We start from the raw sequence: 25,337 nt of genomic DNA on the forward strand, positions 1-25,337 counted from the left end.
AGTCGTAAGACCGAAGCAAAAACTTGCAGCACAGTCCTCATCATCTCTTCGATGTTTACCGTCGATATTTTGTTTGGGATGCTTTTAATCTAGACCCCATTCGTGCAATCTGTGATACAAAGTAAAAACGGTTCACATCAAAGGGTTCATTTCGAGTTGGGTACTTATTTAAACGAATGAATGTGAGAATCTCGTGACGATCATATTTTCTGATTTCCTCCCGGCTATAAATTTTATACCCAACGTATATGGATGTGTTGTATATTCAAGGAAACATTTTAAGCCTGACGTCAGCTCAAACCATAATTCTCCACGTTAATAATTCAATTTTGAGTTAAACAACAAGAGCATAACGAACTATCTGTAACTACACTAAAGTTTACTAAACCATATAAGTGTTTCGTGGAATTTTGGATTTCGGTTTTGGCATGCCTTTTTCCTGTGTTCCTAAATGGTTGGCTACACGTTCATAATATAATATAAATTCTCTGTGTAATGAAAGTGTATTCCAATGCATTACCGGGCTTATGTCAAGGATATATTACACAAGAAAAAGTAAACTGAAACTATAGCTTACACGTTCAAGTAAATTGTTTGGCATAGTCGGAATTAGGCAAAGAAATAGAATCCTTTTGAGCAGTGAGAATATCTTACCGTCGTCGTATATATGAGGTCAGACAAAAGAACATATAGCAATGAATTTGAAAGAGTTTCGGTTTTCCGCATTCTTCGTTGTTTCGTGTAAATAGAAAAGACGATCAAATAAAAAGAAAAGTTACGTAACTTTAGCTCTAGCACGAAACAACCGTTTTCATGGTTCGGTATATATTCCACTTTTATTTAATTTGCTGGGGCAATGAGAAGTAGAAAAAAAACACAATTTCGACTTAATATAAAACTATGTTATATCTCTCACAATCTAACAAGACCACATAAGCCAGGCAAACGAACGTCTTTATTTTCCCTTTCATTTTCATTTAATCGTAATTACCCTTTCGCCGAGATGAGATGAGTACCTGATCTTATAACAAAACGTTGATTATATCGATGGATGGTTATACCTTTGAAATTGTAATAACTGACCGTCGGTTCAATGATTATAGTTAATGGTAATATATGAGACATCAGAAAAGTTCAGTGAGTACGGCTGGCAATTCAGTTTAATTATAATAATAGATTTTGTTTTGGTGTTACTATATGAGCCATATTATCCATCCAGTCTACGACTGTTACATGATACATTTTTTGCTTACATTGTGTGTATTCTACACAGAAAAAAAACGATTGTCGGTTCAATTCTTGCAGGAATTTTCCTATAAAAAGCCAATAGACGTCTATCGTTGCTATCAGTATTTCTTTAAGCGTTAACGGTAGTGCATTGATAGTTCGAAACTAAGTGCATAATGGCTAAGGTGGGAAATTATTTCTTGAAATACAGTGACCCTTTAGAAACGGATCATTTTATTGTTCTTGAAATGTTAAAAATGTTTATTAAAACGAATGAAGTAAAAGATTTTGTACTTTTAACAATTGAAGTAATAAATTAAGTGGTTATAACTACCGTGATAGAATTTCCGTTTCTAAAAGGATTATAGTGGAATTAGTACAGATTTTTGATGAGAATGTTCAGAGAATTTTTTAATTTATTTGTCATATCGCGAGATATTAAGTGCATACATCCGCTGTATTTGTGGGAATGCGTATACAAGTTTTCTTAACTCAGAGACTAAAAGTAAACCTTTCATTGCCTTTATTGAAAAGAATGTTGCATGCAACTCGTTTATAAATGCTCTGTACATTATCTAGTACTAAGCATTTATCACTCGGGTTCATTTATAACTATTACATATCTCCTTTTTCTTCTTTAACCTTTATTGTATCTACAGTGAAACACCACGCTAGTTAGAGTATTCCTAACCACGTACGCCTGTAGGATAGCAAAACCTTTAGAATTTGACATTTAGTGCTAATTATATCTCAGCCTAAAGTTAGACTTAGATATTTTAGTATTCATTGTGAATGGGTCGTGTCATTCAAGTCATCCTTATCCTGCCGCAGTGCATACATAATTTTTTTTACGAATTGTATGGTTTCGCTAAGCACTAATTCGCTAAAAAAAAGTCTTTTAGGAAAAAACAACGTTTTTCCGAAACGACGTTGGTAAAACGCGACAATGTCGCGATATTTCAACACTAGTTAGGAAAAAACTCGTTCACGCACTATTATTGACCTCGGCTTGTTATACCTCGTTACACAAAAAACTGTTACCTCTTTCTATTTACCTGGTATAATTTGTACATCCAGATTGTTACTGACTGGTGACGATTCTTTCACATCAGAGTAAAAGAAACGAAATGACATTCAGGCAGAATGTTGATATAAAATTGAATCGCAGTTTTTATACTTTGCCAGCCTTATAGTTCGAATGTTGTGTAACTGAAAGGTAGGAAATGGAATTGGCTATACGAAAAGTAATTTCAATTTTTGTGGAAATAACATTTTCTTGGAAATCCAAGTTTGAATGACAAACGGCTTCACAGTTATTGTGTAAATGAAAAAAAAAAAAAAAAAGTTTCCTGAACCGGTAGGGTTTTTTCGATGAAACTTCTATGATATGATGTGTTTTTATAAGATTGCACGGGGCGACGTAACTATACTTATAATTATGGTTCTTGAAATTGAACTCAAATTTATGACGCTGACAGTGTTCCTCTTTCATCATGCCCTAGCCTGTTCTATTCGTAACACAAGTCCAATTAGAGAAGAACACTTTTTGTCAAAGACTGTGGCGGAGCCATATCTACAGCAAATTTTGAAATGAATCAATTTACACCCGAAAATTTTAACTTAGAAACTTTTATTACCTTTACTTACATACCACAGTTTCTTCGTACATGTCATGTTTTCGTACATGTCATGTATACGTACATGTTACGAACATTCATACTGACACTGCTGTCTCGGACGTATAAGTTTAATGTGTAATCGAGCTAATGCAATTTCATGTGGATTGTATTGGATTGTATTTATGGATTGAATAACATTGAAAACAGAAAAAAAGCCAACCAAAGATGTCATTAAAAAAATTGGGCGTCCGTACGAGTTCAACGAGCTATACTGAATAATATTAAGATTCAAGATTAATCCTCTTTAACCTCTCACTTCGCACAAAATTCAAAATGATATCACAACTAGTGTCACCGAAGCATGAATCCGAATTTTGAACATGTGAAATTCGTAATTTTCCCACCTTCTTACGAAAATCATTCCGCAAGTCTAAATCGGTCTAAATATTTGGACGAATGTTGATGGATTGAAAAGCATAGAGCATGTTATAAAGTTATAGCCAGCTACCAAAAACAAGCTTTCCAAAAATATTCACCTCCTCAATAAAACAATATATTACCCGAGGTACACTACCTTGAATATACTGTGAACTGTAAATAAATTCACAATCCTAGACATCGTAAACAAACTCATAAAGTGGAGAAAATCTCAAACACTGTACGTGGCGTGGCATACAAGAGTTGTAACTTTAATATCAAAAAATCAATATTGTACCAAGAAGCTACGAATAGACCACGTTTTTATTGCTCAGAGATTTTTATGCGTCCACCATGATGTCTTAGACAAGTAACTCATTTTATGTAGATAGTTCTTTCAAGAAACCAACCAATTCGATTCCACAGCGAAACTGACTATTTCGTGTTAAAATGATTGGATATTATGCAAGTGAGTGTAGGGACAGACTCCCAGATAGTCATATACGGCGTCAGCTCGGGGAATCTATGTATATCACAAGGAATAGTAGATTACGTCCTCATTTGGAACTTTTTATTTTGGTAAGTGTAATGGTTGCAGCCCAAGCCAATCCCGAGGGTTACAATCACACAAGTGAAAATAAAAAGTTGCAAACAGGATTTTTTTCACTAACTCCCCGGGAAATAAGCTTTAATGCGATTCAGTGAAGTAATGACTCGCCGTCCGAGTGGCAGTTAGTGAAATAACAGTTTGACCTGAGCGTTAAAACCATTTTTCCGGGACTTACTCTTAGTGAATTAAATAACTTACGTCCTGTTTGGAACTTTATAATTAACTTTGCTTTGTGTGTTTACGTTCCTTGCCTTCGGCTCGGGCTACAACCGTCACACTTGGTAAAATAAAAACTACAACACAAGGAATGAATCTACTATTTCTTTGTAGAACGCGTTGACGTCATAAACTTGTCGGTGTAATAATGAAAACAACAAATTCGACGTCATTAACACCAACTCATTTTAATGAATGCTTCGATTGGGGTATTTTAATTCCATTATATCCTTATCCCATTATTTTCAATAAAAAAAAGTTCTAAGCGGGGTATAGCGTTTAAAAAGTAAACAAAAGATCCCTGTTACCACTTAAGTATTCTAAAATTGATTTAAGTACAACTTAAACAGATGTTCATGTTTATCAGCTCCTACAACAAAATGACCTACAATAAAATGTGCGATGTTCAATCGATTGTAATAACAACAACAGAAGTCAGTCCATAAAACCCGTATTCGAATGTAGTTTCAACACAACATAATACTACAACAAAGCAATTTGAGCCGGAGCAATGTTAGGAAACTTTACTTTTATTATTACAGGATATAAAACGCCATAAAAAGAAAGTTTTATTGTGCCCGAGTTAGTAATTAATATTTTTCTGTGTATATAGGTATGCCCGAATACCCGATGCCATAAAATGAAACCTTTAAGCGTAATATTTTGTGTGTTTTATAATGTGAGTGAATGGATTGTATATATAGGAAATTGGTTGCATGGTTGGGCCGTTTTGACAGACCACAATCGAAATATCGAAAACATTTGCCACTATATGTGTTACCAAATGCCGGAGGGGGTGTATAACACCGAATCGATTTTGCAAATTAATATTTCTGTGTTGTGCTACCAGTCAGGCAGTTTCGAGAATTGTTGTTTGCGTGCACAATTGTAAATTTAACAAATTAATTACAAGCGTAATTAGGACATATCTAATTTGGGACAATCGCTGTGTGGTTTTTATGGTATATGTAATGGCCAATAAAATCGGTTGATGTGAATTAGAGAATAGGATGTGTTTTTGTAGTGGGAACACAACATCAAAACATCCGATTCCGTTCAATTAATCTTGTCACCATAATCGTAAAGTCAAATGCGTTTAATTGAGCTGGGCTGTACTTCAATTGTCCGGTACGGAAAATACAAAAGAATTAGATAAGGACATTCTTGCTCGTCGCAAATGGGCATTTTTCTTGGTACTTAAAGTTACGTCATGTCTAAGTGCCGACATTAGAAAAGCGCATTAAGACAACTTTGGCTGTCCCATCTGTTCAGAGAAAATCCGCATTGAAAATACACTGAACCACAGCCCTGCTACTAGCATGAACTTAAAAAAATATTCGGAGAGGCTGGTGAAATCACAGAAGGCACTGAGTTTCTTTTGTATAGATAGATAGATGACTTCGATGTGTGAGTTATAGTAGATTATTCACCTCTGTCCACATGTTTATTTAGACACTTGGGGAGTTATTGCATGGGCCGAAGGCGAATGTTATAACCCCAAGTATCAAAAGAAACATTTGTACAGAGGTAAATACGCTATTTTATCTGCCAACGGCGAAATAATAGCACCTTTTCACTGCTATTATTTCACATAGGTAGATAAAATACAATACAAGCGGTAGCCCTTACAACTAACCTGTTACAGACGGCTGTCATCTGTTATCGACAACGACAGTAATAATAAACGACAAGCTCTGACTAAAGAGGTCTTACACACACGGAATTTTGAAAACCGACACATTTTCTGTTTCTGTGTTTTATTTAAGTTTCTCATTTCTCCATATAAAAATACATGCAAAATTCAGAAAAAACCAGTAAACCACGAAACAGAAAATGTGTCGGTTTTCAAAATTCCGTGAGTGTATATAGCAAAAACCATGTTCAAAACAAATGAAGTAAAAGATTTATGAAATCAATCTATGAAAATCTTCGATCAAATGAAGTAATAGATCAGATAGTAAAACTGTTACTATGTTTGCCGCCTGTGACAGGCTAAAGCCTTCAAATTTGACACTTGTCAATTCAGTGTTCATGCTAAGAAGCAGTGCTGTGACTTGAACAGAAGAGGTATAAAAATTCCACATGAAGCGAGTGACATTGTCTACAGATCCAGGTGATCTACATTACGTGTCACATCTGCTATGATACTATACTGTGATTGATTGTTAAGCGACAAAGTTACCCGCTATTGTTACAGGGGAGGGATTACGGTATCAATGATGTCTCCTCCATTCTATGTCAACTCTACCGATAGAGTATTCACTATTTCACTGAAGGATGTCGCTGCAACAAAGCCAACTCGACGGATTTTAGTCCAATAAAATAAAATGCTGTCAGCACATTACTTTAGGTCTCCGGAACAGTAATCAGTTTTTCAATCGTTTCATCATATCCCGGGTCATATCCTTTTCTAAAACTTATCTCCAAGAAAATATAGGGCCTATCGAAAAACTGATTACTGTTCCAGAGTGCTGAGGTCATGTGCTATACGATGGCACTTTATTTGGCTAAGATCCGTCGAGTAAAAGATTAATTATTTTTCTCTACCGTGATATCGCAACGATATCTTTCGAAAAATGGCGAACCGTACTCTATCAGGTAGAATTGAGATAGAAGTAAAAAAAAGAGAACTGATGTCGTAACCCCTCGCCAGGCGGCAGAGTAAAGTAAACCAGGCAAGAGCAGTCGATTTGACGAGAGACCTAAGCCCAAGAACTTCTTATTAAGAAGGCCTTTGATTTTGGTGCAAAACACTTACTAATACAAATGCATGAAACGGATACGTAAACGATATTGTAACGGGATTTAAGTCCCTCCTATGAATGCATTTTCGTCTTTTTCTCGTGCCTGGTTTACTTTACTCTGCCGTGAATGCAACTATTTATACTAAAGGTTCATTTCGATTTTTATATTACACTGCAATGATTTTGATTTATTCTGACATTAAATTTAAATGCACGGTCACTAACAGAGCTAATTTACATAATAATGGCGTATTGTTATTATGTAAATTAGCTTTGTTCAGTGATACATTCATTTAATAATTGAGCGTCATTTGTATTTTGGTTATATTCAACGCACTTCAAGCATGAGTGGTACTCTAAATAGAGTACTGAAGCGGGACAGTGTATCGAACAAATTTTGGCACTGTAGAAAAATCTGGAAATGTCCACTCATGTCTAATAGCAGCTGAATAAAATTCTTTGTTATTATGTTTCGGTTATTCCAAGTGGCTACATTGTGTATCCGCTTTGTTAGCTATGCAAAAATAAAACACTGAAAATGCAATTTATCTCACGAAAACAATGGAAGTTGCCGGGGTAATTTCATTTCATTCCTAACATATCCCATTTCATTTCAAATACACTTTTAAACAAGAGATTGTTTTCAAATTGAAACGATAAAGTGCACCTTAATAGCACCATTTGTGTAGCCTATTTTCTCTCGTCTATAACGAACTTACGATATGTGCACAAAGTGTAAATTTCCATCAGAAAATTTCCAATTTGATAAAGAAATTTATTTTAAACTTCGAGAGGGAAATAAAAGTAAAATTGTACACACAATTGCGAGTGTAACAAATTCTATTTGAAAGCTTTTGTCTTTAATATAGACAATTGTTCGCTTCTCTCCGCTTCCGCATCACGGAAGTGGAAATGGTTAAGAGTTCAGGTCTTATACAAATTGTCGCTCCTTCCACCATGCACTATACATGTACATGAACATAAGTCATTTACTTGTAGTAAAATACAATAATTTGAATCCTTAAGCGACGTAAAGATATTATTGCGCTACAATTTCAGTGTTTTACTCGTAAATTTCATTATTAATCATCATTGGTTTCCATTCACATCCAGAATTAGAAAATGTTTCCATAAGGGATTCTATTTTAATTCAATTATTTGCTTTCAGTTAGTTTCATCATATGCATCGCTTTACATAACATTAATCAGGATGCATAAACTGAGACGGTAGAATGGTTTGCTCGTATTCAGAGTGCATACCACGATTTGAATGAGAACGATTTAGATGATTTGATAGTCTTCATCGTTAATTCAATCAAATAGATTGGAATTATTTGTATATTTGAGAGTATATTCTAGTTCGTTTGATTTATGGTAGATTTACATCTCGAGGGATTCGTAAATGTGTTTTTCTCATTTACGAAAACAGAAAATTCCATATGTGGTTTGCTTAAGCAGCATAATTATGCACCTGTTGAGACTGTAATAATTTTTCTGTATTTGAATGAAAAAGAATCCTTGAAGTCAAACACACAATAAAAAGAAGAAAAAAAAAACTCAACACCACACCGATAAAAGGTATTATTGTAATACGAGGCAAAACTGTGAAACAACCAGATAGCACGAAAAAAGACCACCTCACACAAAATACGTATAAAATAACGTAATTATGGGAACGGAAACGAAAAGCGGAAAATAGGATTTAATGTAAGCGAATGATTTTCTTCTTTATTAATTCATTCTGGGTGGGTGGAGTAGAAGTATGAGATATTATTATGTCTGAGGAGTCATTATAAATGTTTTTCTCATTTTATTCTTCTTTCGTTTTTACATTTTATAAAATAAACACCAAATTTATTTCAAGGTTTCTGGATTTAGATTCCTTTGAATATTAGAACAAATTAAATGTATATTCCAATAGGATCGGCTCAGATATGTACCTATAGCATCTGTAATATAAAGTTTAATGTTTGGTTGTATTTTGAAACCCAGACGATGCGTCCGTGAGTCATGAAACTGGACATACCGACTGGTAGTCCATAAATTGTATTTTTTCGGATAGATTTTCTTGCTAAGCTCTGGTCAAAAACAACACCCTAAAAATGAAATTTCTAATTTTTCTTTCCTCGTTGAGTAAATAACTATTTTTTAAACATTAATTTTTCACGCGTGAAATTTAACTTTGATGCGTGAAAATAATTTTGAAGAAAGAATAGACTATGCCAATCAACTTTAACCAATGATGCCATTTTAAAGGTCCTCAATGGTGGTGACTTTATCACTATTTTATTTTACCGGAAACATGCACACATTCAAATAAAAACATTTCCGCCAAAAAATCATTTTTTAAATTAACGGTCAAAATAATTTCAGTTTTGCAGTGTCACTTCCAACGAACTTCACAACAGACATGTCAAGAATTTTTGTTTATCTGAATGGCAACATATTTTTGTATGTTTTCTTCAATGAAAGTGTAAAACAGGTATGGTCTATTGTCCGCCCGGAGGACATAAAAATTTGATTTTCGTACTTAAACGCACTCATTTTCATATTATTTTGACATAAAATGTGAGTGCGTTTAAGGCCAGGTTATGTGTCCTGACATATGTGCGATATATCGGACCATAACCTGGCCTTAAGACGAATTCGCCGATCGACCATACCTGTTCTAGACTTTCATTGGTTTTCTTCACATTTTACCCAATGAATTAGTACGAAACGTATTGCAGGGAAAATTTCTAGGCACATAAAATTAAGGAATTGAACACTGGACACCAAATTACTTTTAAAAATGAGATTTTCACAACACCCACAATGTTTGACCAAATTAATTTGCTTTAAAATTATTTCGGATGATTCTGTTTAAGACACTAGAAAAAGCACACTCGGAACTATTTTCTGGACGAAATTTAAACTGAATTATTGTAGTTTTTTATGAGCTTCTTCAATAATTTTGTATTTTAAAGTCGGATTAGCTCAGTTTATTTTTTTAATTTGCCAAATATTTCGACTTCAAATCGAAGTCATCATCAGTGGCTGTAACAAATTCATCAAAAAATATCAGCGCACTGGACACAATACAACTTTTGTTTAAATGTAAAATTACCTCAATTACCTCGATTTGAAGTCGAAATATTTGGCAAATTAAAAAAATAAACTGAGCTAATCCGACTTTAAAATACAAAAAAAAAAACTGAATTACTTCTTTTTACGCGAAATACTACAAATTTCCGACACAAACTCGTTTGAGATTAAAAATTTACTGTGGCGATTTGACACTTCATCAAAACAAAATTCAGTGAATCAGTCAAAACTGGGTGAACAGCGTGAACTGAGTGAACAATACTACTGTAATTGTAAAGTGGCAAACTTAAGACCTTATGTCGAATTTGGGTGTAAAATGGCGCAAATCACATATTTCAGGAATTTATAAAGTGAAAAATGTTTCCGGTTTCAAGTTTTTTCGTCAAAAAGAGACGAGACGTGGAATCTTTATTTTCAATTTTTACCTACTAAAGTGCAAAAAAAAATTGAGAGAAAAATTCATCTAGTCTAGTCTATTTACTGTTGAAGATGCTAGAATAATCAGTCAGTTTATAATACTTTAGATGTTCGCTCAATGTGCAAATAGTCACTTCATAATACATTGTATTGGATTGTAGTTCGCACCACTATGTGCAAGTAGTTTCTTCTTCTATTCGCACATCTTAAAGAAACATACTTTCTTCAGTGTTGAACAAAGCGTCTATATTTGGCATTTTGTCAATGGATAAATTCAGTAGAGTTAAATTAGCACATCCCTTATAACGTTTGTGAGAAGATACGTTCTATGTGAACAATCCAAACACCTTCGTTTTAATTTTGTAAAAGGAAGAATTCAGTTGGATCAAACAAAACACCTTTCTTATACAATTTGTAAATGGGTCCTTTTGAGAATTTTGAGAATAATCAGTCAATGCAGGTTATTCTGACATAAATAAAATATTGAAGAAATATATCACGACAGAGTAAACCCAGGCTGTAGTCATTCATTTTCCGAATGTCAATAAGGGACCTAGCCGTTGTATGAAAATGAATTAATTTTATTTGCTAAGCATAAGGCTAAAGATAATTCAGGTCGCCAGTCAAATCAAGTGTTAATTCTTGGTATTACTCTGCCGTGAATATGTTAATAAAATTGTGATTTTTAAAACTGTCCCTGAATGTGCGAATAGTCTCTTCTCAGCCAAATATCCAAAAAAGACATTTTCGATTTACTAATGACGAGTGAAAAGTTTTAATTTTGGGAAATTTGGTCTTGACGTATAATGTTTTTGACGGGTGAAGTTTACTTTTTGACGCGTGTAAATAAATAAAGAATTAATGTCGCGCGAAACTTATTTTTGACGCGTAAAACTATTCTTGAAAGTCAAATTTGTTATCATAGCAATCCCGACCAAAGTCGGGGATACTCCTCTAACACAATACAAATCAAGATTGTAAATTTTGAAGAGAAATTCAATTTTCCCTTTCAGATTATCATATTTGCGTTTGGATTTTTATGCGCATGTACCGTTGCATTTTCCAGTAAAGTTAGCGCACCACACACGGCGTTAAAGAGAAGTTTCGGAGCATACGAATTCCCCGGACTCGGATCCGACTATCAAAATCTAGGCCTACACAAATTTGAAACATTTCCACTAGCTCCATGGAATGGGTGAGTTTTGCGATTTAAATATTTCACATCGGTTGTGGTTATTCATAGTTTTCTGTTTTATTATATTTGTCGCAACCTTTTTAACTGAACTATGTGCAGACTTCATTCAAGACAATTTTCTGTGTTAAATTAATAATTCAAAGAAATTTTCATAGAAACAACCGCCACCACACCACTTCAATGCTGCCTTGTACAATGTAATATGAATAATTGAATATCCTTCAGTTCGCTATAAAACCATCTCAACTCTTCAAATACAAACGCAAATCGAAAATAATCCAACTAAAGTGCCACTCACAAATTCTGCACTGATTCAGCGAATTATTTTGTAAAATTTTTCGTTTTAGTATAAACAGATTTTATGGGCAATATGACTTCACATTCCATTGGATGCACAATTTTTTTACGTTTTTGGTCCATTCGATTTTATGAAAAGCTTGGTTGCCAATTACACTTGATTAGTGGATGAATGCTTGAAATTGCATTTTTCGAAAAACTCAATTATCACGATGGACTCGCTGATCTATTTACTTCCATTCGATATACAAATAATACATCAATACAGTAAAGAATTTAATACAATTAACGTGCTACGGCATACCGCTATAAATCGTATTACAAAATGCGTGTATTTTCGGCCTTGAGCCACAAACTGTGAAAATAAGGGAATTTTTATTCGGATTCTCAGTAAAGCTCGGGATACGACGACCGAGGTCAGTACTAGGGTGGGTCGTATTTTCATTTTGTTTTTATTTTAAAAGGCCTGGCCCCAAGCTGTACTTAGAATTGACCAAGGAATCCGATACAGCAAAAAAAAAAATCAAAAATTTATTTTTCCCTTGCCTCTAGGCTGATTTTGATTTTCGTGGTAGTAGCATGAAATTTCACACATTGTTGACTGATATCTCGGGCATTGGGGAACAGAAGGCATTACTGCTAACTGTAGTTAATAGCTGAGGAGTCCAGCTATGAAATACCATAAGAACGTTGTTGACCTTCGCCTTCACTCGAGCAGAGTAACTCTGTCAATGTTCCCGACCACGACTTTTTAACGAAAAATTTCAACTTTATTTGCAGATAAAATCGACAAATCATGGCATAATACGTCGTGTGAGGTATGTCTGAACAGATAATCTCATAGAGAATCCATTGCAGAGAAGTTTGTTGAAAACGAGTTGAAAAAACTCACAGGAGCTCTGTTTTCGAAGCCAAAATTTGTCAATTTTTTGTTAGAATGAAAAAGTCAAATGAACAAAAAATGCAAATTTAAAGGCTTTAAACTTGTGAAATTGATAGTTGTATACCTATTCACCATAAATAACACTTTCCTGAGCAAATTAACTAAAATTCGTCGATTTTTGTTCATTTGACTTTTTCATTCTAACAAAAAATTGACGAATTTTGGCTTCGAAAACAGAGCTCCTGTGAGTTTTTTCAACTCGTTTTCAACAAACCTCTCTGCAATGGATTCTCTATGAGATTACCTGTTCAGACATACCTCACACGACGTATTATGTCATGATTTGTCGATTTTATTTGCAAATAAAGTTGAAATTTTTTGTCGAAAAGTCTTTCTCGGGAACACTGACAGAGTTACTCTGCTCGAGTGAAGGCGAAGGTCAACAACGTTCTTATGGTATTTTATAGCTGGACTTCTCAGCTATTAACTACAGTTAGCAGTAATGCCTTCTGTTCCCAAATGCCCGAGATATCAGTCAACAATGTGTGCAATTTCATGCTACCACCCCGAAAATCAAAATCAGCCAAGAGGCAAGGGAAAAATTTATTTTAGATTTTTTTTTTCTGTTTCGAATTCCTTGGTCAATTTTAAGTACAGCCTGGGGCCAGGCCCTTTAAAATAAAAACAAAATGAAAATACGACCCACCCTAGTCAGTACCTCAGTATTATGAGTATGAAATTTCAGGTCTGGTCAGGTAACTCAAGAAAACAAATCTGACCTAACCGGAATCTGGTTTCAATCGTTTCAATCAAATCTGCTAGGTAAAATTTCGGGTTACCTGAATTTTTCATACAAATTCTCGGATCAGATTTCAAGTAAAATTACGCCAGGAATTGATTGAACCTAGATCCGGTCAAAACAGGTACGGGTAATTTCAGTTCAGGTTCAGTAATTGCAGTTTAGGTTCAGTAATTTCAGTTCAGGTAAGCCTGTCCTGTCCCGAGCCTCAATTCACGGTCACCTTATATATCAATGTGAATATATTGGTACACTTTCGTGCTATGTTGTACGACGCTGAAAAGTATTTACCCAATACAAAAAATTGAGAGTTGAATTTCACACAGAAGCAAGATAATTGTTTTCTGAAAGATTAGCCATTTAATCGCAATGTAATAAATAACTAAGAAATCATCTCCCTGCTCCCTGCCCAATTGTATAGATGCGCTCTATATAGATTCTTCTGTTCGTAAACAACTATTCTGTTTAATGAACCGAAATGAAGTGGGCGTTTATTTAGAAAAAAGAATCGAATTTTCCACAATAAACAAAAATCAATATTTTCTTCTTCCATGCCTAGCATTTCCAAGAAAATATCGTATATATACTCGCTGGATGCGTGAGAACATAAAAGGAAATACAATTTTAGTGTCAATAAGAACCATAAAATGTTTATGTAAAGCAAATTAATATAAATTCCAAACAATGTCTCAATTTGAAGATCTTGTTAAGGTCAATTTATTAGGCAGGATTTCGTATCTGGAAAATTTTTTTAGGACTGGTTTATCGGATTGACTTGTAAAGGAAGAAACGAGCAGCCAAATTCAATTTGGTAATCTTTTCATGATTCAATTTTCCAAGAATCCACACAAATTTTTATCCGTCTTTTAAACTGTAGTGGTCTCGAAGTACTGGAATGTGGTGCACCATTTACGTGTTTTTCTTAGTAAATACATTAGCCAAATCTATTCTTTCAAAATCTAAGTAGCATAGGTTGAGGTGATAAAAGATGGCGTTGCTTCGCAGTCGCGACGAACGCCATCTGTTATCAAATCAGAATGAAAATAAATATTTTTGGATTGAAATTGTTACAGTTGTCGACATTGAAATTTAGTCATGAATTTGCTTCAGTTGCTTTTTAACTGAGGATAGTTATTCAATGAAAGTACAAGCCAGGTCTGTCCATCCATACAAACCAGAGGAAATAGCGATTTCATATAAACAAACTTATCTCTTAGTGGACCTGCTTAGGCAAAAAATCGTGCATCTTACAAAAACGTTGTAACGATGATTGAGTTTGTTCCGTATCGATTCCTGATTCTAAATTGATGTGGGGCTGCAGCTCAATAGTTCTCTGGTGAGCGGCCGTTATGTCACTTTTTTTTCTATGATTTTTCATTCGTAAACGAGAACGATTTTTACGAATTTACGAATTTACGGTCTTTCTATCGGTTTCAGGGATTTTCCTTTGAGAAAAAAATATTTGTCGACTTTGACCAATTTTTTCCGCCATTTTGGATTTAAATATCAAAAAATAAATTCCATCAAAAAAAAATTAGACTTTCCTGTATAATTTATCCTTTGGAAGTGGATTGATATCTCTTCTCGTTTACGAATGAAAAATCATAGGAAAAAATTGACATAACGGCCGCTCACCAGAAAACTATTGAGCTGCCGTCTTGGCCCCACATCAATTTAGAATCAGGAATCGATACGGAACAACCTACAATCACTATTACAACGATTTTGTAAGATGCACGATTAAGCCCTCTTTTCAGCCTAAATAGGTCCACTATCTCAATGATTTTCATTGAAAGGTGAGTTTGTTTAAATGGAATCGCTATTTCCTACTCTCCAATGGAGGCTCTCTCCATACAAATTTTGACATTAGACCATACCTAAAGATTATACTTTCATTGGAGTCATGCACAGAAAGATATTTCCAAAAAAAAAAAAAAAATTGTGTTATGCATATCTCCCTTCAACTATGAATTCAGCTGTTTTTCACCTGGTCCTCTCACTCAAAAAAGTGCTTATACGTCTTTATACGGATGAAATAGTTACACACACGTGTATGACGGTGGTAAAACCGATTAAAGACGAATGAAGAGATTGATTTGAAAAAATGGACCAGCTGAAACACAATGTCTAAATTTCACCGGCGTCAACTGTAAATAAAATATAATTCCATCCCTTTTTGTTTGTTGCATTTTCATTAGAGAAATATTTCATTTCATGGAGCAAGGATTTCCGTGAACAATTTCCTTCCATTATAACCGGATTTAGTTCATTTGTGCTTAAATTTGCAGGGGATTTTTGCTAATAAATAACTTCGTTCTGATTGAACGACATTACTTCCGAGAACCAACAGAAATCCCCGGATTGTTAATAAAAGCACCGTGTAAAGCATGTCTTTTCTTCGCTCGACTTGTGTTGACATTAAAACAAAGAACTGCGAAAAAAAATCAATTTAAATTTTCATATTTTAATTTGTTTATCTCTGGTGTGCTGTCTTACTTTACAAAATGTAAATATTTAAACTTTGTAAAGATAATTTTCCAGCGAAACACAAAGTGAATGGAATTCATAAAGTTGTGCACACCCTCTCACTCTCGGCAAACAAACAAAAAAAAACACTCTGTAATGTTTGAAGCAAAAGTTAGCTAAACTGAAAGCGCTTGACATCTCAATGTGTGACAATGGGAAAACTTTTCCCAACCAATTTTAAAACTTCATTTTCCCACTCCATTCGAATGGTAGTGCTGTAGTGCAGTGCTTACAAACCGAAAATCAGACGAAAATAGCTTGTGTACGACACAACAATAAATGTTCGATGAACAAACCTGAATGAATTATTTATGTATATACGAACTCACAGCCTCTTGCACGCAAACTATTGTACCAACAACTGTAATTATTATCATTTATGAATGAACAAATGAATAACTGATCGCCACAATAATTTTATGGATCCGTCCGAGGGCAGTCATTCAATTGCTAAAAATAGCATTCATTATTAAACTGTCTTGAATTTTTGAAATGAAAATGAATTTGCTATTCACACAAAGAGACCAAGGCAACCACAATTTATAGACGGTGGTTTTAATAAAACTTTTATTGCTCATCATTGTTTATGGAATGTTTGCTGGCGAAATGATAAGTAATTGATTCGGAGTGACTTGTTTTTGTCCTAATTTGTAATCAACGGTGGGATACACATGTTATAGAGTTAGAGTTATTTCGGGCGTTGGAAAAGTTTTAGGGTAAAATCTTTTCTTTAGGTACCAGACCAGACTCTCTAACATTTTTCTAACACTGAATTGAAGTCAAAGAAATAAAAACTAGCAGTAGCTAGGTCATACCTAGTGCGGTTATTGATGATTATCGGTTATTGATGAAACCTTCGATTGATGTATTGCGCCCGGTAATGCTACCCAGAAACCGGGAAAAAAGTCCAGAGTTCGAAATTCGCAACAATCCGCCTTCCTTCCATTCAATATTGAGTAATAACACGCATAACCACTATCTGCTACCGAAGATTAGTTTATATTTTCTCATTATCAATAAAACAAACGATAAACATTTGATTATCAATAATCGATTTTCATTCGATTAGCAACAATCGATACTTGAATATTTCTGATCATAGATAAAACAGTCGATTGATTTTCAAGCTTTCCTAATCGAATCATCACTAACAAGGGGCCATTCATAAATTACGCAAGGTATGGTAGGGAGTTATTGCCATTCAGTTGTTGTTTTGTGTTGATGTTGTTTTGCATCTACAAACAACGCAGCGTGTTAAATACCATATCATCAGTCAAAATTTAATTTATGTTAGAATTTTCGGGAGAATTTCGGCAATGAGGGGTTCTTTGAAAATTCAGTTCTATGTAAACATGTAAACTCGCATGGTATTACACAGTGCCTCAGCTAATAGGTCTCTGCATTCCGTACTTACTTGACTTCTTATTATTTCATTTTCCAACTATTGCAATAACTTATACGTCAATAGATTGGGAGCTACAAAATTACTTGGAAAATTCTTGTTTCAAATTATGTGCTATGTGCTTGAAGAACGATCAAACACAACCTATTATTAACATATATTGGTGAAGTTTCACAAAGAGCTTTCGAAACAGCGAAATTCCTTTGTATGCAGATGCATGCAAGGTATTAAGTACTGTTATGTCAATTTGTATATTCCATTATCCATTATTTATTCGCAATATAAACAAGCATTTCCGAGTATTTCCATTATTTCGGAGATTAGTCTAGAGCTCCTTTCAAAGATTTATATTAAAGAAGACGCTGATATTGCTTGTCTGATAGAAAACAATGTGTAATAACATTACTAGGAAGAAACTAAAGTACTTCCTTGACAGGGTAGAAAATAGACATTTTCTCCCCCCGAACTGTCACCTTTGTTTTTGTAAAATTGTGTGGTTTTTCAATCAATGTGGTTTTTGTTTCGTGTAGAACGGTTAATCGCAGATCTAACATATCGTCCATCTCCATGTCAACAATGCGCAGACTTTATAACACAATGAAATTTCGTTGCGTTTTTATCGGATGCGCCTTTTTGTCTTGTTGTAGACAAATAGAAAAGTCGATCAATTGTTGGAATTTACTATCTTCTTCCCTCGGCAAACAAATAACTGTCTTTTAACCGTTGCACTTTCCTGAAATGATTAATTTCCAGGATTACATTCGCAATAATTTTCACTTCCGCAGTGCATATCTCTATTACCCCTTTTCACGATACTTTCTTTTAAAGGATTGTATTTGAGGCTTGCATTAGCATTGTGTAATTTGACCAACGCAGTTTATAATTTGAAATTGGATTTCGAAATGGAAACGAGGAGAGAGTTGCACTACCTGATCCAATGTAACTTTAAAACTGCTGAAAAAAGAAGCAAGAAACATTAATGGCATGAATAGACTCATGGTTCCACAAAAATTCCAACTTAACAAGGGTACAACTCTACTTTATGCACGTTTCCGAAAATTAATCTAATTAATGGACAAAAGTAATCACTTCATGTCCCCAGTATTCAATCACCAAAGCGATAGCAATTTGTCAACGCCCAGCTGAAACTTTTTTTACTGTTAAGAGATTTTTAAACCTGCATTAAATTTCTATCTATACTCATCGTAGACCATTTAAATAAGAAAATCATACAAAATACAGTCCAGGCTGTGTAAAATAGGCAATGACGTGGCGAAGAATGTAATGTAATTTTAGACGGTAGAGCAAATAATCCTTAATTTACGTGAATATTAATTATGGGATTTTATGTGCAGACAATGTAATTACTTATCACGCTTAGAGTATATCCTTCCCCATTCTTTTGTTTTTTATAAATATTGAAAAAGTAATGTTTGCAGTATAAATATTGTATACTTCAACTATGTGGGGTACGGACAGGACAAAAAAAAATTAATTTACATTTTTTTTTTTTCAATGCCATTTATTGTTCCTACACCGCGGGGGAGCAAAGGGTACCAAAAAATTGATGCCATCGAACACGATTCTTCGTCAGGGTTTTTACTTCGTTCCATGTTTTTCCTGTTCTTATGTTTCTTATGTTATTGCGGATCCTTCCGAAGCTTCTTCGTCAGGGCTTTTACTTCGTTCCATGTTTTTCCTGTTCTTATGTGTCTTATGTTATTGCGGAAGCTATTTTTCATGAAAATTGTGAAATTTATCAAGCTTACAATCACCCGTAAAATGTTAATGTGATAGTCCATACATTTTCTGTCAAAATTTCATATCACGCCTGACTGTATAGCTAGCTTTAAGTGAAGACATTCTTTATACTACGTACATAGTACGCATTTATGGCGCTATCTCACCACTTCTCGACTTGGAAGTATCAAGCAATATTTCTTTTTTAACATTATGGCCGAAAATCAAATCAGACCGGCAGATTTCACCTTCGAACTCAAACAAACCTCATGCAACCATGTAAAACCAATTAGTGAGAACCAATTGTTTCAAACATCCCTCAGATCATAGGACAATTGAATTTATATACCGTTGTAGTGGAAAAATCAGTAGTGATAGCGAACTTTCAGTATGAAAACAAAGCTAACGCCGACCCGTACGAAACACCTATTCGTATCTAAAGCCTTTATTGTGAAACTCTTCATTTCTCTTACTTCATTTTCTTCTCTGCTGAAAAACTATTCTCCCTTTAAAATCACTTACATTATCCACTATTTGCCTTGTTATCATCAACAAATAAATTGCTGGAGGCAATATAGACAGCTCCGTACGAAGTCAAGTTTCATAAATTCCTATTTAAACAGTTATATACCGCTATATTTACCTATATTTCACTATAGATAATCATTTCACAGATGAATATGCTAGTATATATCTCTATATGCCTGTATATAGCTCAATATACCTATATATAGTTATATATAGATATATATGACATGCCGAAAACGACCAACACAGATAACAAATTACTTCTCTGTTAACAGAAACTCTCTAAGTACAATTTTTCTTAAGATATATCACTTTTTTTAAATCCAATATGGCCGCCGGCAGCCATTTTGTTAGGAGACCGGAAATAGTACAGACAATTTTCATTCGTTCATTCCTTTCAAACAAAACAAAATTCATGAAATTCGGTCAAAATTTACCCAGGAAATTGACAAAATATTCCACGTTCACTGTACGGCCGAGTAGCCGGATAAGAGCTCACTCTAAGATACCTAGCTCACGCTCCGGTGAACCGAATTTCATAAACTTTTTTTCCCTGATTGGTACGGTCAATACCTATTTAATAAAGCGAAAATAGTCGAAATCCGTTCAAACTTGGCTGATCTACAAGCAAAAACTGCTTGGTGCTCTGTACCTGGATCACACCAAGGGCTCTAACTCACGAGTCGGTCATTCGATTTCTATAAACTTTTTTTTTTCGATCGGTGTAGCGTTCAAACGTCCGGAGATATCTTAGATATCTTTGAAAAACACTATTGCACTTATTGGGCCCTAGCCCCAGCTTCGGTGGGGTCGATCCAAAATCACCCATCTTCGAACTTAGCCTCGCTTTTGATATTACCAAACGAGGAAAAAAAGAATTTTAGAAATCGGGTGTGTTTTACTCAAGTTATTGTGCAGACCGTACTTCGTACGGGTCTTAATATACAACAAAAACTGTAAAACGGTATCTAACTAACTACGTTTACAAAAGGCAAGCTAGAGGACAAAGTTTTTTTTTCATTAATGTATCTCCATACCATTTATAACTACATATTTCAGAATCATTCCATTTCAAAAGAATTATTTTTCAAACACAAACATCATTTTGCTGGAAAACTATTTCAACCAAATCTTTTGTTTAATTAAGCCGCATTCTTTTAGAGAGAATTTTATTTCCAAATTCAATCCATCGCCCTCAATTTATTGTTTCTAGTTTACAGCTATAAAAAACCGCTAGCAATTGTAAGCGAAAACTGGTGTACACATAGAGTATAACTCTATGGGCGTACATACTGGCAATATAAAACAATAAAACAAGAGAATAATATTTGTCTTACATTTGCGGGTATTTGTGGTATCCATTTGTTTGTTTGCCTCTAAAGTTAGTCCAATTTGTACAAACCAAAAATGGAAAACTATTGAAAAACTTTTCCCACATCATCCATAATATCAATAACATTTCATTGCGAAACTACATAAAATATAGATAAGAAATCTGCGAGTAACAGAAAGTCGTGAATAACACAGACCAGAGAGCCGCCGATTTTCAGCCGGCCGAAAGCGGCGGCTGACGGCTAAAATGCCCGCCGCCGCCGCCGCTGTTTTTGAGCGGCTGAATGCGGCTAGCCGCCGCCAGTGCCTTAGGTCGGCTGACTCGGCGGCTGATATATTTTATTTGACGATTAATTAAAATTTTTGAATTAAAATTTATAACAACCTTTTTAAATGGATTCTATTTTAGGACAGAAAAAAAATGAAAAAAAAGGTATAAAATTAAAAAAATTCGTAAAGAGAAAAATATCTCAGTTTTTCAACTTTACAACTTTTTTTTTACATTTTTTCTTGACCCTAAATAATATAATCCTTTTTCAGATTGGCCGGAAATTCGTCAAAGTGTAGAATAGTGTTTTTTGAACACTACTTGAAGCGCTACCGAATGTGCAAAAAATTAACCGAAAATTAGCAGGAAAGATAGCCAATAGAATTTCACTTTTAATCTACTCCACTCAAAAGTATTTTCAAAGAACTATCCTTCCTGCGAATTTTCAGTCCTATGTCGATATGTGCGTGGCTTGGAGTAGTTTCATGTCGCGACTCGCGAATCTACGCTTCGACGAACTTCGGCAACCTTAAATCGACTCCAAGAGGGTTACCATAGAATAAAAAAAACTTATTTTTTCATCAAGGAGAACCACTTGAGAGGGTAACACCTGACAAATTCAGACTTTCGTGTTTGAGACCCACCCAAACAAAAAAACTTTCACACATGTGCTCTACATTGTAGTCTTTAATACTTCAGCTTTTGTTTAAAAAAAATGTAAGAAAATGTATACTACACTACTACAGCCGCCGCCAGCCGACTTTTTTACCGGCGGCTACGCCCAGTCGCCGCCACCTGTCTTAGAACGGCTAAGCCGACTCAGCCGCCGGCCGCCCGCTCTTTTGGGACGGCTAGCCGCCGCCAACGATTTTTCCTCGGCTCTCTGGTCTGGAATAACAAAATACTGAAAAGCTTTTCTTTGTCATTATTGTGTGCTCCATTGTTATACAGCCAGTCGTAATATACATCCATATATACCCATTGCTTATCGAATTTTATCAGCGACATTATTGTGATATATGTTTCAACCATTCGGTTATGTTGAAAATTAGAAATTATGCTACTTCTACGTCGTCTGAAAAGCTTTTTCAAGTTTTCTACAATATTTTTCTTTGCATTACATTTTCTGAATTATTGGATTGGGTAACACAATACTCCCAACATAATAAAGTGAGACGGCAACTGTTACTTTCTCGGAAAACTCACATCGTGTTTATACACTGTATCAGATGTAATTGATCGTAATGAATTTTTCGCTTTTTTATGGTTATACTTTTAAGAATTCATCATCATTTTGATAAAATTACTCTCAGGCTATTAAACAGCAAACGAATGCACGAAGGAAGTAGTTCTTTATCTCCTTAAACGCACGTTGCGGTGTATAATACATATTATACACCTGTGTAAAAATGTTTATTTTGACGAGATGGTGATTGTGATCCTAAGCCAAAGGCGTTAGATAATGAGTCATTATCGTGGGATGCTTCGAATAAAGTTTTACACCCTAAGTACCGGGATATGAGTCAGTACTTTATTAAAACTCATTTCACGGAGCTAAGTTAGTAAAACAACTTTAGTAATTGTTAAGAACTTTATATTTTGCCCTTGCGGTTACATCCCTCGACTTCGGCTCGAGATGTAAGCGCCACACTTGGCAAAATATAAACTTTCAAACAAGAACTATTTCGTCTATCTGTCTCATTTCCGGCACACTGTAGACAAAACGTAATTCCTAACTTATGCTAAATGAATTTTTCGACTAATTTTGTTCCGATGTTCGAAACCTCTCATTCACTAAACTATTCAAGAAAACGCTTCATTACTTCTTTACATCTAACTTAATTATTCTGACCAATTCTAACTTCCAGACACCGATCAGTTCTATCACCGATCGAAGTGGCTAATGCTGTGGCAGCTGCTAAACAAGCATCGCAAAATGTTCTCATCGCCCAACAACAAGTTCAAGTCGCCAAGGAGCATGTTTTGAATCAACAGCGATTGGCTGCAGAGAAAGAGACCCATGCAACAATTGTAACCCAAAAGAAAGCAGCCGAATCTGCAGCAGCTGCTCAGTCGGTTGCATTGGCGCAACAGCGTTTAGCTGCAGCAAAAAATTCAGTTGCACATCAGCAACGCATTGCCGCAGCAAAGGAAGCTCATGCCGTGGCAGCTTTACAGAATAGCCCAAATAATGTTGCATACGCTGAGGTTCAACGAACAGGTAAGAAGATACAAATAATCAGGAAATTTTACGCTCTCCCCTTGAAATGGATCCGAAGCTTTCGATTTTTCTTTCTTTTTTTGCCAGATGTATAGACGGAACGATGAAACTTTCCTTTCAAAGATAACTTAATGCGATTTAAAAATGAAAGAATTTTAATATTTCAGATAATGAAGCGGCACGTATAGCAGCAGCTATTCATCGTTCTGGAGCACATTTTAAAGACACCATTGTTGAGCCATTTTCAGTACCTTTACAGCATTATTCAATAGCACCATGGCATAATCCTCTCAGCGCTTCTGTTGATGGTGCTTGGTCCTCACCACTTTATACCACACCGTCATTTAAACCCGCATTTAATGCATGGGGATAAGCGTTTTTCTGATGGAAATGTGCGAACATTACGTAATGAAATCCTGTGGTTTTATGGTCTTTTAGTTATTATTAAAATAAACATTTTCTTTGGAATGAAAATTTTCAGTGCATTTTTACTGGGTGGGGTGGTTAGAGTCACTCCCAAATGTGAGTTTATAACAAATTGAATCAACATGATTACAACACATTGGAATAATGTGAGAGAAATTACAAATTTTGAGTCTTTTAGCTCCTATGCGTCTTGCTAAAGTTGAGAGACATTACATCCATCGGGTCTATCAGATCCATCATCATCGGATTTTATACTCACTGTCTTGTTCGTAAAGAATGTGGTCCTAGATCATAAAACTGATAATAAAATGAAAGCAAAATAAAATGATCGATGAAATTCAATTGTCAAAAACCAGACTCGATCATTTTATTTTTCTTTTACCTTATGCAGCTGGGAATAGAGTTAGAGGTGACAAAATGTGTTGGTATTTCAGTGTTTTTTTTTGCAGGAACTACGTGCCGGAGGTCAATTGAGGAATATTGACAAAAACGTTTTTCCTCTCCCACCACTCCCACCAGTAGAATTGTAAGATTTTGTGGACTTTTGGGATTATTGAGGTCATACAATTCCATCACTCCCAGTTCTAAAACGTACACATTTTGACTGATTTTTCAATTTTTTGTGGTTCCTTTCTGGACTCGTATTATGGTTATTAAGGTGGGATGGTTCCTATAAAATTCCATCACTTCAGTTGTTGGAGGTATGCACAGGACCTGGATCAAATTTTACTCTTTTAAGTGGTTCTCACTGAAATGAAATCACAATAAAAAAGTGATTGTGGATTTCGACATTTTAATTGGTGAAATGAATGCAACTGTGGTACATAAACAACTTTCGTTTTCCAAAATCAACCATCCTAAAATCGATACGTAAGTAACTATTTCTTGTTAAAACGTTTTGTCGCAACATATCAAGTTATTCAAATTTATTTTAACAACGAAGACGCTTTGTACAGCATTTCTTTTATTCTCTATACAATTCCTAGATTCTTTGATCTGATCTGCTATTCGAAGCCATTGTCTTTTTTAAACAGGTTACCACATTATTTTCCTTTAAAAACCCCAAGATTCTTTACTTTCCTGCATTACACAGCAAAAAATTGAACGAATTTGAATCTGAAAAGTGAACCATGGGAAATGGGAGAGAATGTATAAATCAAACTACAGTGCACAAGCATGTGTATTGTAATATTGTTCCGAGGTAGTTTATTTTTGTAAGGATTCATATATGGTACATGGTACAGTATATTATATACTATGCACAATCTGTGAACGTATGTTATATGAGCCCATATTATGAACTTTATTGTGTTCTTTTACCATACGTTCTCTTTGATTGTAGTTCGTGTCGGAGCTATCGAATAATGTGAAAATATACAACAATAA

The 25,337-nt window shown here is 34.8% G+C and overlaps 2 protein-coding genes across 2 annotated transcripts in view; one reads left to right on the forward strand and one right to left on the reverse strand.

The window, feature by feature from the left end:
- LOC119069183 (odorant receptor 94b-like) overlaps positions 1-25,337 on the reverse strand; it is a 416,993-nt gene that overhangs the window by 44,489 nt on the left and 347,167 nt on the right. The gene's annotated exons all lie outside the window — the stretch shown is intronic.
- Positions 1,346-23,991, forward strand: LOC119069266. The gene is made up of 4 exons (XM_037173327.1): positions 1,346-1,412; positions 11,348-11,529; positions 23,173-23,525; positions 23,693-23,991. The coding sequence occupies exons 1-4, from the start codon at positions 1,404-1,406 to the stop codon at positions 23,896-23,898; spliced, it is 750 nt and encodes a 249-aa protein (XP_037029222.1). The 5' UTR covers positions 1,346-1,403; the 3' UTR covers positions 23,899-23,991.

Source organism: Bradysia coprophila, chromosome II (genome assembly GCF_014529535.1).
Source record: "Bradysia coprophila strain Holo2 chromosome II, BU_Bcop_v1, whole genome shotgun sequence".
In the NCBI taxonomy this organism is placed as follows: Eukaryota; Metazoa; Arthropoda; class Insecta; order Diptera; family Sciaridae; genus Bradysia; species Bradysia coprophila.